This window comes from Onychomys torridus, chromosome 8 (genome assembly GCF_903995425.1).
Source record: "Onychomys torridus chromosome 8, mOncTor1.1, whole genome shotgun sequence".
Taxonomy (NCBI): Eukaryota; Metazoa; Chordata; class Mammalia; order Rodentia; family Cricetidae; genus Onychomys; species Onychomys torridus.
Window position 1 is genome coordinate 39,244,172 of NC_050450.1, and position 16,008 is coordinate 39,260,179.

General features: G+C 43.5%; 1 protein-coding gene across 1 annotated transcript; it reads right to left on the bottom strand.

Moving 5' to 3' along the window:
• Znf354b (zinc finger protein 354B) lies at positions 1 to 12,694 on the bottom strand. The gene is made up of 5 exons (XM_036198357.1): positions 12,543 to 12,694; positions 11,979 to 12,062; positions 10,028 to 10,154; positions 9,215 to 9,310; positions 1 to 2,381 (listed from the first exon to the last, which is right to left on the bottom strand). Exons 1-5 carry the CDS (start codon positions 12,567 to 12,569, stop codon positions 850 to 852), a joined length of 1,866 nt encoding a protein of 621 aa, XP_036054250.1. The 5' UTR covers positions 12,570 to 12,694; the 3' UTR covers positions 1 to 849.
• Between the last annotated feature and the right edge of the window lie 3,314 nt (positions 12,695 to 16,008).

Genomic DNA, 16,008 nt, shown 5'->3' on the forward strand with positions numbered 1-16,008 from the left:
GTTTATAATTAATATTAAGCCTCTGAGTGCTTATTTTAAAAGTGGCTGCAGGACGGGGTGGGACAGAAAGGCCTCCATTTACAGTGTTCATGTGGGAGTCGGTTCATATCAGATGTCTTCCTTAATAGTGCTCTCACAGATCATTTTGGCCAGTTTAGCTAGCCTGTTTGCTCCAACATAACTACAACAGGTATCTAATATTACCATTCAGGACATGGCTTAATAATTAATGATTCAAGGCAATGAAGGAAAATAATTCACAGCATAAAATTAGAATGTGTATATTAAGTATGGGAGGTTTGTAGGAAAGTTAGAAAATTAGAAGCACAAAAATTTGAGAGAACAATATTTTCTCTTTAATAAAAATCATGCAGTTTGACAACAGTGTAGGAAATGAAAAATTTCAGACATTGTGAGGTAGTTTTTTTTTTTTTTTAATTTGGTCCCTTGCTTCAAAAATGCATATATATAATTTAGTTATTTACTATTAAAATATTAGTTATAGTAAATATGCTAACAGCTGATATTCCTTTTGTTAATAACAAAAGCACAGCACTCCTGAACTCATACTTTTCTAGTGTTTATATATTGCATATATTATATATTATGCAGACAAAATAAAAGTGCTCATTTTACCTTAAAAAGAGCCAATGTTAATATCTGCAACTGTGAAGTTCTGATCTTAAAAAGCGACTGAAAGGTAGGAAATTTTTATTTATTATTATATAGCCAATGTTTATCCTTGTAATTTTAATCTCAGAGACCTAAATTGAAAGTTTCCTCATATTCACTATATTTATTAAGTCAATATGAAGTATATGTTCTCTGAGGAACTTTGGCTAATTGATTTTACTCATGCAAATCTGTGTTCAAAGAGTCCTCTTCAATATGAATTTTATAATGGCTGGTAAGGGAGGCTCTCTGACTGAAGAGCTTCCCACATGCACTACATTCATAGGGTTTCTCTCCAGTATGAATTCGCTGATGTGCAATAAGGGAGGAGCTTTGTCTAAAACTCTTCCCACAAGTGTTACATTTAAAGGGCTTCTCTCCTGTGTGAATCCTCTGATGTTGAATAAGAGCTGCACTTTGGCCAAATGACATCCCACATTCTATACATTGATAAGGTTTCTCTCCAGTATGAATTCTCTGATGGTTACTGAGAGATGAGTTACACCTGAATGTTTTCCCACACTCATTACACTTATAAGGTCTTTCTCCAGTATGCATTCTCTGATGTTGGATCAGAGCTGAACTTTGTCTGAAGGCTTTCCCACAAACTTTACATTTACATGGTTTCTCTCCAGTGTGAATTCTCTCATGAATAATAAGAGTTGAATGAGAACTTAAGGCTTTGCCACATTCATTACAATTATACAATTTCTCCCCAGTGTGAATTATTCGGTGTCTATTGAGTCTTGAAATAGAAGTGAAGCCTTTCCCACATTCATTACATCTGTAAGGCCTTTCTCCAGTGTGAATTCTTTCATGTTGAATAAGTGATGCGCTCTGACTGAAGGCTCTGCCACATTCACTGCATTTGAAAGGTTTCTCTCCAGTGTGGATTCTCTGATGGTAACGAAGGGATGAGCTAGACTTAAAGGTGTTGCCACATTCGTTACACAAGTAGGTCTTTTTTCTGTAATGAATTCTCTGACATCCTGAAAGAGAAGTGGATGCCTTCCTACCTGGGTTATATTTATGAGGATTTTCGCGGGCATGGATTTTTTGATGCAAAAAAAGGCCAGACCTCCTGCTGAAGGATTTTCCACATTCTTTGCATGTATAAGATTTCTCCAAAGTATGAGTTCTTAGGTGCTTACAAAGGGAAGCGCTATGGCTGAAGGCTTTCCCACATTCTTTACATATGTAGGGTTTCTCTCCAGTATGAGTTCTTTGATGTTGAATAAGAGCAGAACTTTGGCTGAAAGCTTTCAAACATTCTTTACATTGAAATAATCTCTCTCCAGTATGGTTTTTCAGATGTTTTCGAAGGGATGAGTTGTGCATGAAAGCTTTTTCACAAGTACTACATTTATAACGTTTTGGTTGATTAAGTGAATTTGAATTTTCCTTGAGGCTATTTCTTTGTGTTTTTTCTCTAGAAATCTTTTGCTTACCAACTGACTTCAGGCTGACGTTTGGAACAAATTCAAATTTTTTATGGCTTTTATCTACAGTAAGGATTTTCGTATGGGTGACTGAAATTATTTGTAAGCCTTCATTTTTGTCCTGCTTTTTAAAACTGTTGTCAGCTCTGCAGAATTTTCCTGAGGTGAAGTCCCAGGACTCATCTCTTTTGAGCTGTTTCCTCATTAATCCCTGAAATGATGAATCTTTAGTTTGAGTTGATTTTGTGGTTTGAAGACTGCTATTGCATCCTGGAAGAAAAAAAAAATTGCCAGTGATGGGTGTGATTAGCTAAATTTATAGGAAGAATATTAATGATACCTAAATAAATACTATATGCCTAAAGATACTAACAAGAAGGAAAAATGGAAAATAACACTTTATAAAATAGTCAATGAGAGCCAAACAATGGACTGAACAAAGCTCATTTAAGGAGGTGAGAGTTACAAGTAACCAAGAGAGGCATTAGAGTATGAATTGGGAAATGCAGTCTGGTATCTAAAGCCTATGATGGACTCATAAATTAGGGTATTTTTGGCATTCTTTTTAAAAAATATCTTACTTCCCCTTGCCTACATATCAGAATTCTTAGTGGCCTTCCAATTCAATGCAAATAACCCCTGTGTTGCATCTTTTCCTGACTGAGTCTAATAACCCACACCCTTCCTCTCCTTATAGCACTTATTACAAGACACAGCAATGACATTAAATGACAGGGATATGCTCTGAGAAATGTGGTCTTAAGTGAGGTCATCATTATGTAAGCATCACAGGAGATACTTAACACAAATCTAGATGGTATAGATCAGCCACTGGATGTGCTATGTGTGTGTCTTGACGCAATCAAGAGACATGGTAAACACGAGACATTTGGGACTGCTGCTAGTATGACACAGACTCCTTAACCTTTCTTCCCATAAGTACAAGTATATTTTAATACATTGCATTAAAATATAAAGCACAGTAGTCATGAACCGGAAGTAGAATCACTTACTGCTATTATCAAATATTATGTACTGTATATAATTCTAGTACTATACTTGTATACTATTAGCATTACAGGTTTGATTACATCAGCATTGTTACAAACACATGAATAATACATTCTGTTAAGTTTTATTTATTCATTATTGAGGCAGGGCCTCACTGTATAACTCTGGTTGGCCTGGAACTCAGTGTAGAGAGCAGGCTAACCTTGAACTCCTAGGGATCAACATGCTTCTGCCTCTTGAGTGCTAGGATTAAAGGACTACACCACTTTGACCAGCTTGCATTCTATTGTTTAAAAATTTTTAAATTACAGTTTCCTTTATATGTGTATTGCTCATATTTATGTATGTATACCATGTGTGCTAATTGCCTGCAACAGTCAGAAAAGGACACTGGAACCCCTGGAACTACAGTTATGGTGATTGTGAACCACCGTGTGAGTGCCCGGAAACAAACCCAGGTCCTCTGCCAGAGCAACACGTATTCTTAACTGCCTATCCATCTCTCCAGGCCCTCTATTAACTTTTAATGGCTACAATGTCACAAGGTAACAGTTCATTTTCAGCTCCACTGTACTCTTATGGGACCATTATTGTACATGCAGCTTGTCATTTACTAAAATATCACTATACAGTACACAAGTACATTATGTGTATTTTAAGGGGAAAGTATATATCTAACGATGCCAAGAAAGCCTTTAATAAAAATCTGTGTCACACAGATAATAAGCACAAACAAGATGTGAAGACTATCTCCACGACATGATAAAATTAAAATACTTTAGTCCTAAAGCTAATACCTTATTTAATAAAGAGACTATAGACAAGTATATCCATTTTCCCTACTATTCACCTTTGAGGAAATATTAATTGTTGTAATCAGACAAATAAATTAGAGGAGTTAAAAAAAAACTGCCTGTACTTGCTGATAGCATACCATCTTTTAAAACTCTTCTGTGAAGAAGCATAGATAGAATTGATGAGGAGTTCAAGAACTATGAAAAGCCTATACAAGTTGAATGAAAATGGAGTATACCTCTGCTACTCTTGGGTGTTAACTACCCAATGTTATATAATTATGCCAGTAAATGAAGCCAGGATATAGGTCAGAATTTCTTAGTAGCAGCTGACACCCTGGCCCAGATAATTCTGTTGTATGGGATTGTCCTCTACATTGCAGGAGATTAAGTAGTATCCTGGCCTCCACTTGCTGAGAGACAGTAAAAACTTTCCTCACATAACACCCCCACACAAACTGTAATGAGCAAGAATATGTCTTACTCCTCTGTGTCTCTCTTATCAGGAGGAACTCATCTTCCAAAGAGCTCACACCTGCTAAGAAAGCTTCAATTTTAAAATTGGTTTCTCAAAGTGACTTTAAAAAAGTGCACAGACAAGAGGACACAAATCTTAAAAAGCATATTTAAAAATATATACTTATTTAAAAATGCATTTCCTGAATAAAGACAAAAACATTCATTGAACAATAAAACTCATGTTTAAAGAGTAAATTCTAAAGCATGTAGATAGAGAGTACAATGCTGAGTGAGTAGGAAGCAATGTATCAGAGTTTCTTCCCAAAGCGGTAAGGAGTCACTTCATGCAAGACTCATCTTCAACATCATGTGAAGGCAGAGAATGCCCAATGTAAAGCGAATGTGAGGTTTATGAGAAAAAGTGGATGCCAGGGAATATGGCACATGTAATGGTATGAAGTGCCAGGATTCTAATTCCCTAACTAGACAACAAATGCACTTGCAAACTCTCTCCATTAGAACCATCTTGAAACCCTGGAGTCTATGCAGCTTCTACAGGAGGGCCCGGGTAGTAAACTAAAGTACATTCCATTCAGCAACCAGCTCCAAGGAGCTACCTACTGGCATTCCTACAGCAGCCCTAAGAAGCGAGGGGCAGGAAGGACCAGCTACTATCTATGGCAGGACTCCACCCATCTCCACCACTGGCATGGATACCCAACGATTTAAAGGCTAGTGCCCTTCCCCACCTTTACTTGCTCTTTCCTCACTTTCAGAGCCAGACACTCATGGATAAGAATACCCAAGAGACAACTGCCCTATGCATGAGAGTTGAGGGAGATTTAGAAAGTCACCTTGTGTGCTAAGGGGGAGACACAGGCTGAGAAAAGGGATGAGGTCTTCAGCTTATGCCTCAGTTGGATTAACTGTCACAGAGGTGCCTTGTAACAACTAAAAAGAATTCACCCATAACCCCAGCAGACCCTAGCAAAGAAGATTCAGATGCTTAAATTTTAATAAAAAAAAATGACAAGGCAGGGGACTGGAGAGATGGCTTAGTAACCACTGAGCACTGGCTGCTCTTCCAGACGTTCTGAGTTCAATATGGCAGCTCACAACTGTCTATGACTCCAGTTCCGGGGGATCTAACACCCTACTGTGACTTTTGTGAGCATTGTACCCATGGGGTGCACAGACATTTTTGCAGGCAGAAATCCATACACATAAAAATGAAAAAAGTATATGCACACACACATATATATTTTAAAAATCACAAGGCATAAGACAAACAGGAAAATAGGTCCCTTCAGAGGAAGATACAGCTTGAAGTGTAGCTCAGTGGTAGAGTACCTGCCTAGCAAGTGCAAGGCCTGAATCTCCAGCACTACAATAAAATTAAACAAAAATGAAAACAAAAGAACAAAATAAACAAAATATCTTTGCTTAAAGACAAGATGGAGGCATGGTACACAATGACTTTAAAACAACTGTTACAAAAAGTTTAAAGAGCTAAAGGAAAATATGGACAATGACATGAAAATGGTGAATATTAAATATGAACATTTAAAAATTTTTAAATTTAAAATTAAATGGTGAACATTTAAAAAAGACCAAAAACCCAGAAATTATAATCCTCCCAATGATTATCACCACCTCTCACAACAACCTCTCAACTCCCATCTTCTTTATCTTCCATGACCTGATGCTTTATCTCTCCAAAACCTCTGGAACAATCCCTCCTGGAACTAACTGGAAGCCTACCTTGGCCAGCCAGTTTCAGGCCTTAGGAAAACAGGAATGAATTACAGTCAACTGCCACACAGGGAGCTTGCAATGCAGAGGAAGGGACAGATCTTAAATGAAAATGTACTGACACGCAGTGACAATATACGGACAGAAAATGAGGAGATAAAGAGTATGGAGATGTTACCAGGCATGGTGACACACACCCTTCATGCCGGCTCTTGAGAAGTAGAAGCAGGAGGCAAAGGAGTTCAAAGCCAGTCAGGCTACACAAGACTCTATTGTCAAACAAAACAACCCCCCTCCAAAAAAAACAACAACAACCTCAAAACAACCAAAAAACAGAAAGTCTAGAAGGAGGGTTAGATTGGCTGAGTCTACTTATGAAGAAGCTCATCCAGGTGTGCAAGCCACGCAGCTCCATGACCATTTGAAGAAGGGTAAGAAGGAGCAAGAGGAGGACCCCTGAGGTGTGGGGTGTGTTAGGACCCTGAAAATGAAAACAGGAGACGGAGGAGAACAGAAAGCTGGCAGCTACTTTGGAAGCATTAGGAGGTGTGGGCTTGTTGAGGAGGTGTGTCACGGGCCAGCTGTGAGGCTGTAGAAGCCTCCCTCCACTCCCAGTGCTCTCCGCCTCCTGCTTGCTGTTTAAGAGGTGAGCTCTCAGCTGCTACTCCAATTGCCTGCCCCCTGCTACCTCCAGGCCACCATCATGGACTCTAGCCCTCTGAAACTGAAAACCCAAAATAAACTATTTCCTCTATAGTTGCCTTGGTAGTTTCCACAGAATGACTGTATTTCTCCAAACAAGGGTTTCAAAGGTAGACAACCATGGTCTCTACGTCAGAAACTGTCACTTTAGACAAAAGGAGAAGGACTTTCTTATTCAGGGTCTATCAGAACAGGGTATAGCCAGTCTTTCAGCTCTTCCCTAATCCTCACTGTCTGACCTGACCCAACTTCAGACCATCCCCAGTACCCCCACTCCAGGCTCCTAGCCCTCAAGCTCTCTTACTGGGGGCAAGGGGCTGGGCCCAGCTCCAGGCTGCTCATGACTCCTCAGCCCTGTGCAAGACTCTCCTGGCCTCTTCTACCTTTCTCCTGGGTCAACCCTGGCTCCCTTCTCCTGACCATCATGCGACACTTCCTAGACTAGACCCCACATGCTCAGGGAAGTCCTGGCTGCAGCGCTCCTGGCCTGAACTCTCACAGCACTTTGTGTCTTTGCTCCTTAGTCCTCACTAGACTTCCTGTGTCTAGTGGGACTGGCACCTATGTCCTGTGTGTGCTTGCTGTCTTCACTCTCATTGTCCCGACTGGACTGCACAGGAGCAGGACCAGGTCTCATCCTGGCTGATGCTGCCTTGCTTATATCCAGCTGATTTAGATAAAGGCCAGATGCTGGGGCCAAGCTGGGAGTCTTCATTCAACTCTCAGCTGCCAAAACATCCACCTCTTCCATTTCTCCCTCATCTCTGATTCCTCTTTCTTATGTACAGTGCAATGGCCTTCTTGGGACACTGCCCTCTGCAGTCAATTCAAGGCTACAAATACCACCTTCATGTGTCTGCGTGGGGCTCTAACCTCTCATGTGGGTCCCAACCACATCTGTCTTACCTTATACAACTACCTGTGGGTGAGCAACTATCCGAGTATTTCAACCGAAAACCACACAAAACTCCTACACTCTCACCCAGCAGACTCCACCTCACTTCCATGACTCCTGAAGCAGGCTTCTTCATCAAGGCCCCACTGGTTTCCTGAAGTGGGCCCACCTCTAGCTTTCCCTCACTTTGAATCTGTCCTCCTAATGCTTCCAAAACAACCAGTTTTATTGAACTGCAATCACACAAGGACTTCATGAACATTAACAGTCTCTGTGGAAAGACCAGACCTAAAGCCGCCTTTTACAGTTGCATTCCAAAAGTAACTACTGTTTCCAGTGACAGCGCGTCCTCACGTCTCCCTGCTTACACAGGTATCACTCATGCAAACAATACATTTTCTTTAAGTAAATGGTGCCACATCTTCACAGAGCTCTGTAACCTTTTCACTCCTCAGCATATCTTGGAGCTCTGTCCACATCAGTGTGTTCTTTCATCTTAAGTAGGGTGTTGCAAGCCAGAGTGAGGACACATCCGGGCTTCTTGAGTTACGTATTGATTCAGAGCATTCATTTCTGCACCAGACCTTGTTTTCCCCACGGAAATATCAGGGATCATAAACTCTCCTTAAACTTCTTAGATATTCCTATTATCCACAGGACAGTCCAAATCTCTTAAAACCATACCAAAAAGCAGTGAGGACTTCTAAGCTCATTTCCCTTTTCTCCGTTTCCTATACATACTCAGTGCACAGCCAGAAAGAATTACTTCCAACATACCCTCACATATACTGATTTCTTGTACATAAAATACAGCCACCTTGGAAAGAATAAGAGACCTTGTGATGCTCATTTGAAAAATGATGAGAGACAGGAGGGGAAGCTAGGACCTAGGAGCCTGGGATTTCCCTTTCCAGTAAGTCCTTGAGGATCGAGTACCTGAAGAAGTCTTCTGTTGAGAGAGAGACCGATCTAAGGCTTTCTCTGAGGCTCTGCTGTATGGAGAGGGAACATCATCCCTTACATAAAATCAGGAAGATGCTTGGCAGAGCCAGTAATGGCCTGGGGCCAAGGCTTTGGGGGAGCTTTGGCTTCAGACCTTGAATAGGCCATTCTTGACCCCAAAGAGCTATCATTGTTAGTCCCAAGGCTGCTGTGGGCCATCTGTGACATCCTTAGGATAGCCCATGTTCCCTCTGTGCAGTACTGCTTGATTAACATCCTGCTGACTCCGTCACATTGCATGAAAGCTTTCCACCGACTCTCCCATTCCCTGCCACAGATAGACTGTAAGATGCTGTCTTCTTAATAAACAGACACTCCTGACCCAGCGTTGTTCCTGTCTTCTTTATCTTCTCATCCTCGGCCCTCCCACTTAACAGCCCTGTCACCAAAGAACAACCTGCTGGTCTTAGGCAGTCTCCAGTCACCCAGGCTGCTTTCTACTCTTATTTTGCAGAGATTCTTGGGTCTCTCAGGCCCACCCAACTCACCAAGAGAGCAGCCACCCTGACTTCCTTTCTCTGCTTTCCAGGGTTCTTCTCCTTGCTGTAACACGGAGATCATCTTTGGTTTGGTGAATGGAAATCCTGATCACAAACAAAATGAACAATAAAAAGACTTAGTTTTGTTAACATGAACAAGCATTACATATTTGTGGGAAGTTCAGAGGATGGTGTGGAACACTTCAACAGGGTACTTAAGCTGTTCCCTGTCATCTGACGGGATGTGTTAAGCAGAGGCCAAGAGGCTCATGGGACATGACTGGAAGATCTAATTGTACATTATAGAAACACGGTAAACAGGCAGTTCTAGAAAAGGAACGCTGGGTGTACAGACAGAATAAAAACTTACAAGCAGGCATCTGTGAAAAAGATAGGGTGTCAAGTAGGCTGTTTAAACCAAGAAAGCAGTGTGTGATTCCTTTTCAAGGATAGAGTATACAGCATTTACCTGACTGCAAAAGAGAAGTGGGAAAGGCAAGAAATAGGTAGAAGAGGAGCGCTGAGGAAAGTCTCTGTTTACAGGCAACACAGAATAAATATAGTACGAGAATGCAGCTTCTGAGACACTGAAGGAATTTCTACTGTCAAACTACAGACAGTGGGGGACGGTATGAGCATCAACCCACTTGGTCTCCCTTCAACACCTGTAAGTGGAAAACAGTTTCAGTATTTATAGAGATCTGATTTGTACAGTCCTACAGCAAAACCCAGTGAGGGTGTTTCAATGGCCGCAGCTTTCATTCAGGGAAGGAGGTGCTAAGGTCTCGTTTCTGCATTTACGCCCACAGGGAACTCCCTTACCCAGTGAGGCCAGGTTGCTGTAGTTCTCCAGCATCACCTCACGGTACAGGCTTCTCTGAGAGTGATCCAGCTTCTTCCACTCATCCCGAGTAAACAGCACAGCCACATCCTCAAACGTCACCGACACCTGAGGAAAAGCCATTCCATCTCATCCAGGACCAGCCTCGTGTATCATGAGGGAGGTGACAGTGTGGAAAGTGGATAGGCCACCACGAAATGCTGCTGACGTCACTGAAGGTTCTAAAGGGGCCAGGTCATCCATTTAATGATCAATTCAACCAGTGACTAATACACAGAGCAGCACTGAGTAGGAGCCCGGCTTTGTGTACGGGGATTATGGCTGTTAGTGCACATCATGGTAATTAAAATCTTTCTGATAAAGATTCTTTTGAGCTTTTTATTTTGTTTTTGTTTTTGAGATAGGGTCTATATAGCTCTGGCTTTCCTGGAACTCATTCTGTAGACCAGGCTGGCCTCGAACTCACAGAGATCCACCTGGCTCTGCCTCCCGAGTGCTAGGATTAAAGGCATGCACCACCATTCTCAGCAAGATTCTTTACTCTTAATGTTCACATGTATGCAATGCCTATATAGGAAAAATAATTTACTGTGGAGAGAATACAAAAGATGATCTTTTCTTTTAAAGAATTTCTGATCTAATCAGCACACAGGAACATGCACACAATAATTTCAGCATTGCAAAAAAGGCTGCGTAGCTGGACTGGTTAGCCTGCACACCATCTACTTCAAGAGACAAGAATGTGAAGTCAGCAGCTGCCAACCCTAGTGGTCGGTCACAAGCTTTACCACTCATAGCAACACCACAACTGAAGATTTCCAGTGTGAACACAGAGCCTGTTCTGTTCTTTCCTTGGTCTGAAACTTCTGGACACTGAGGATTTTTGTTTTTACTGTAGTATTGACACATGGGGAGAAGATAAGGGAGATGTACGAGAGGGTTAACACACACAGGGATGAAAGTTCAGGACATGAACAAAACGACTCTCCTAGATGGAATGTAAAGGCTGCCCAGATCCCAGCCCCTTATGGGTCCAATGATAACCTGTATCGTTAATATAGCATTATCTGGTAACTAAGGCTGAGCCATCACCATGCCCCTGGCCTGACCTAAACACTTTCCATGAACTATATCATCTTTTGACTTATCCTAGAATAGGACAAGAGCTGTTATTTTTATTTTATTGGTGAGGGAACTGAGGCACAGAGTTAGACTTACTTTCTCAAGGCCCACATATGGAAACAGAAGGGATAGGTTACAATTCAGCTGACTTGAGTATCCCATTTCCTGAGCATTGTGCTCACTGACTTTCTGCCAAAGATCCCATGAACCCTCTTTGCGGCTTCTTGAATTGTCTCCCTGCTTTCAGAGTCAGGCTCCTGAAGCTGTATCCCCTGCAGTATGGCTTTCCTTTGTCCGTGTGGTGTCTCATCAGATGGGGTCTCTCTAAATTCCTGCACCTTACAATGGCAGGCCAAGATCAGTTTTCACAAGAATGATACAACTGAAACTGAGGATCCAAAGAGTGAAGGGAAAAACCATGGGCTGGAGAAGGCTGGGGGAGCATCGTAAGCATTTCCAAGGGCAAAAGAAATAGACGAGCAATCTTGGTGAGGGCTGAGAGAAACATGCATGAAGGAAAGAGGCATACCAGAAAGGACTTTCCCCAGGTGTGTCCCTAGTGATAACAGGGCACGTGCATGTCACTGTCAACGTAGTAAGTACACAGTAGACTGGGGTCTGCCAACAGCGAGGCTAGCTAACTGTGAGCATGGAGTGTGCCCCCAAACAACCCGTGAGGAAGGACCAGCTCCTCCATGGGCACCAAATCCTGGGGAAGGCTGTACTGGGTGCAGGACTTCAGTCAGGAAGGAAAAGCAAAACCATACAAAACCCATCTTCTACTAAGAACTGAGATGGCAGCGCGCTCACCTGAGACCTCCCTTCCCTTTGCTCTGGAGCCATGTTCTCTTTCTGGGCTTTTCTCAAGGATGGGTACAGTCTCCAGAAAGTGATCTGAGGAAAGAGAAAAGTAGGACTGCTTCACATCCCTCAGAAGCACCATCTCCGAATGCGTCCCGTCAGCATTAGCTGAGCCTGGCTCTCCTGCCTCCAGAGACAGAAGCAGGAGCTGGGGATGGACATCAGGGAAGACTCAGGCGACACTGGACTCCATCATAGAGGGGACTCACTGCGTCCCCACGTGCCATCACCCTACACTGTTCACCACAGCTCAGCGGGCACTGCCCGGACCCTTCAGATCAGGAAACTGAGGCCAGAGTGCGGCCACAGTGGGGGCGCCCCCGTTTCCACCTGCTCAGATCTGACACGGGTCCAGGACGGTGTTCCTCCATTCCACGTGCTCCCCACCCAAATGCGCAGTTGCTGTCAAGGGGTCAATCTCCAGATCCCCAGAGAAAACTCCAGTGGCTCAGGACGGCCCAGGCTGGGGCCGCCGTAGGCCTCCACGTCCTCCAACCTGGCCAAGCCGCTCACCTCCCTCTGGCTCCCGCTACACCTCATGAAGGCTCCGAGCCACCACGCGTGGAGACTCAGCCCGGGGAGCTCGGTCCCGAGCCACGAACAGAGCAACAGACGCCCTGCAGCCGGCTGAAGCTCACAGGGGAGGCGGGGCTGGCGGAGGTGGGGTGGGGGGCTCCGAGGATGGCGGACTCGCAGGCCTCTGGGAAATGTAGTCCACTCCGGGACCCAGGGATTCTGGGATTTGGAGTTGACTGGCTCTGCGGCTCTAGTGCGCAGCTACTGTGGAGGCACCCCGCAAAGGGCCCTGGGTTCACCAGTTACATGAAGTCTTAGTTGTGGAGAGCATTGTAATTGCATTTGTGTGAATAGTGGTGAGGCCAGCTGACACTGTCCGGAAAAGACCCACTTCTCCCGCAGGTACTTACAATTGTATTGCGTTTAACGCTTTAAAAATAAACCAGAGAGCATCATTTGGTTTGCAGTGCTTTTTAGTGGGAGAGAGAGTAGACACTAACCTGTGAAAAGAATTATATATTGCTTTAGACCCCGAGGGTGTTACAGGATTAAAAACAAAAGAAGGGCAGGCTAGCTGAAACCTGTAGTTCTAGCATTTACAATAAATACATAATAAAAATAATAAATAAATAATGGAAAAGGATAGAGGAAGACGCCTGAATTTGACCTCTGGTCTGAACACAATGTAACACACACACAGCACCACAACACACCACACCACACTACACCACACACACACACACACACACACACACACACACACACACACACACACACAAGGATATTGATATAAAAGGGCTTGTGGCAGCTTCACCTGGCTACCAAGGAAACTGGGACTTCTTGGCAAATCAGTGCCAATAAAACTGTTATATGTTGCAAGTTCATTGTTACTCAGTAAATTCTGACACAAATGTATTCCTCTCTTTTTCTGATGTAGTGCCGGTCAGGACAAAGATAAGGACCAAATACAGCCATGCTTTGCTTAATGACAGGCATGCATTTCTGAGAAATGTGTTCCTTTATCTAAACACTAGAACACACTGTGATTGTACATGCTATACTTTTGTATGATTAGAAACACAAAGCTGTCCCTACCACAAAAATACGAATAATGCACTACAGTTTTATAAAAGCTCCATAACTGGCCGGGTGGTGGTGGCGCATGCCTTTAATCCCAGCACTTGGGAGGCAGAGCCAGTCAGATCTCTGTGAGTTCGAGGCCAGCCTGGTCTACAGAGTGAGTTCCAGGACAGGCTCCAAAACTGCACAGAGAAACCCTGTATTGAAAAAACAGAACAAAAAGCTCCATAACTAAGGGGTGGAAAATATTCAGCTCCATTGTAATCTTATGAGACCACCATCACATATAGCAACAGAAGACAGGCTAGTACAATATATATCTTCATATGCACACACACACACACACACACACACACACACACACACACGCACTCACACACGCACTCACACACTCACCCCGTGTGAGTGAATGTTCTTAGCCCCCACTCTGCATCCCTACTGCTAACATGCTATTGTAGCATTAACCACACAGACAGGCATTTCCTAATTCTCCTGCAGCTGAACTGTCTTCCTGATGGGTCCCTTTCCCTGCTCAAGACTAAATCTTAGGATCTTTCTTCTCATTACTGACTCATGAGTTTTCTCTACCTCAACTATTATTTTAATTGCCTTCAATTTTCCAACAACCCCAACTTTTCTTCTGAGTTCCTGTAATCCTCTGAACTCATACCATCATCCAGTTTTAATAAGGGTTGAAAGAAGATCTTAAGTGGCTAGTCTCAGATTTGTTATACAGACAAGATTGGCCTTGAACTCTGTTTCTGCCTCTACCTCCCGGTTTTTAGCACTGTGAGTGTGAACCATTTGGCTTGCACAGAGGCTTTCTAAAGGTGGGTGTTTTCATAGGGTGTTCCACAGAGGCAGTCAAGCAGTGTCTCAGTGTCTCAGTGCCCTGAAGCATTGACATTTGGGGTTTATTGTGGTTAACTATACGACCTGACCTTGAGGCAATGATGGTCTTGCCCTGAGTCGGAAACAGTTCATCACGCCCACTCATCTTAAATTGGCATCTGTAATTCTCTACTAACAGGTTAACAATGGCAAATCTTGGACATGGAATGTATGCCATTCCTTCTGTAGCAACTAAGGCTGGGTGGGGACAATGCACAGGACATACTTGTCATTCTTGATCTGACAGATGGGCTAAGGTAGAGGCCCATGGGGCGGGGGAGTGGGATACCCCCTCAGCACGCTTCTGTAAGTAGGGCTGTTGGATTTGGGTCCAATATCCTTATCTATGTTGGTAGGGTGACTGAAGCTGGTAAAGTTGAGGACAGGAGCCTTCTGATAAAAGAAACAACTGATTATTTGTGTGAAGGAAAGGTTCCACTGAAATTTTATTCCACGTGATTACATGTAGAGCATTAGATGATATCTTGGAATTTAATCCAGGAGACGTGGGCCAATTTCTTTGTTACGTAATTGTTATATTTTAAAATGACGGGCTGTGGCCTTGACAGGTGGGAGCCAAGGGGCACAGTGGAAAGTCACTCACACCATACATACAGCGATCATGTAGAGGATTGTATTAAGGGAAGGGAAGAGGGGACACAGAGTGTGCCTCTGGAGATAAAAGGCTGAGGAGAGAGGAGGAATGAGAGAGGAAGAGAAGAGACAGAAAGGGGAAGGGAAGAGAGGAGGCGCATACTCAGCTTCTTGGGGGTGGGGAGAGGTGAGAAAGAAAGGAGAGAGAGGGAGGGGGGGGGGGAGGGAGAGGGGGAGAAGGGGAGAGAAAGGGGGACAGGAGAGGTAGCAGAGCCAACCTCTTAAAGCAGGCTTAGCACATTCACCAATGGGCTATGTAGGACATAGGATGACATTGTCAGGACCCTGAGGGATCCTGCTTACTGGCTAGGTCCCCAAGGGGCTGGCCAGGTAATGTCTAAATGCTAACAATAACCATTTGAAGTTGAATCTGTTGAATTTTGAAATAAACAAACCTGGTTACACGTAAGAGGAGGTAGAAACCTAAATCGCAAAGCAAAATAAAACACCGTGACCAAAGCAACTTACCAGAGGAAAGGGTTTATTTTGAGCTTACAGTTCCAGAGGGATAAAAGCCCATTACAGTTAGGGCAGGAAATTGAGACAAGAAGCCAGCAGGGTGGCTGCAGCAGAAGCCTAGGTGTTAAGATCCGCCCCTTGAAATCCCACCCCTTGGCGCCACCCTGAGTCCTGATGTAAAAGCCTCATTTTAAGGAAACACTGCCCCTTTCTCTCTCTCTTCTGCTTTTTCTCCCATGAGGTGTGCTTCCCCAACCCCCTCTCTCTTCCTCTCTCTCCTTTCTGTCTATCTTTCTCTCTATCTAATAAACTCTTTCCCTTTGGATGTAGCATCTGGGTTGTGAATCTGCCTAGCCCACCACTGCACCTGCCTGGGATG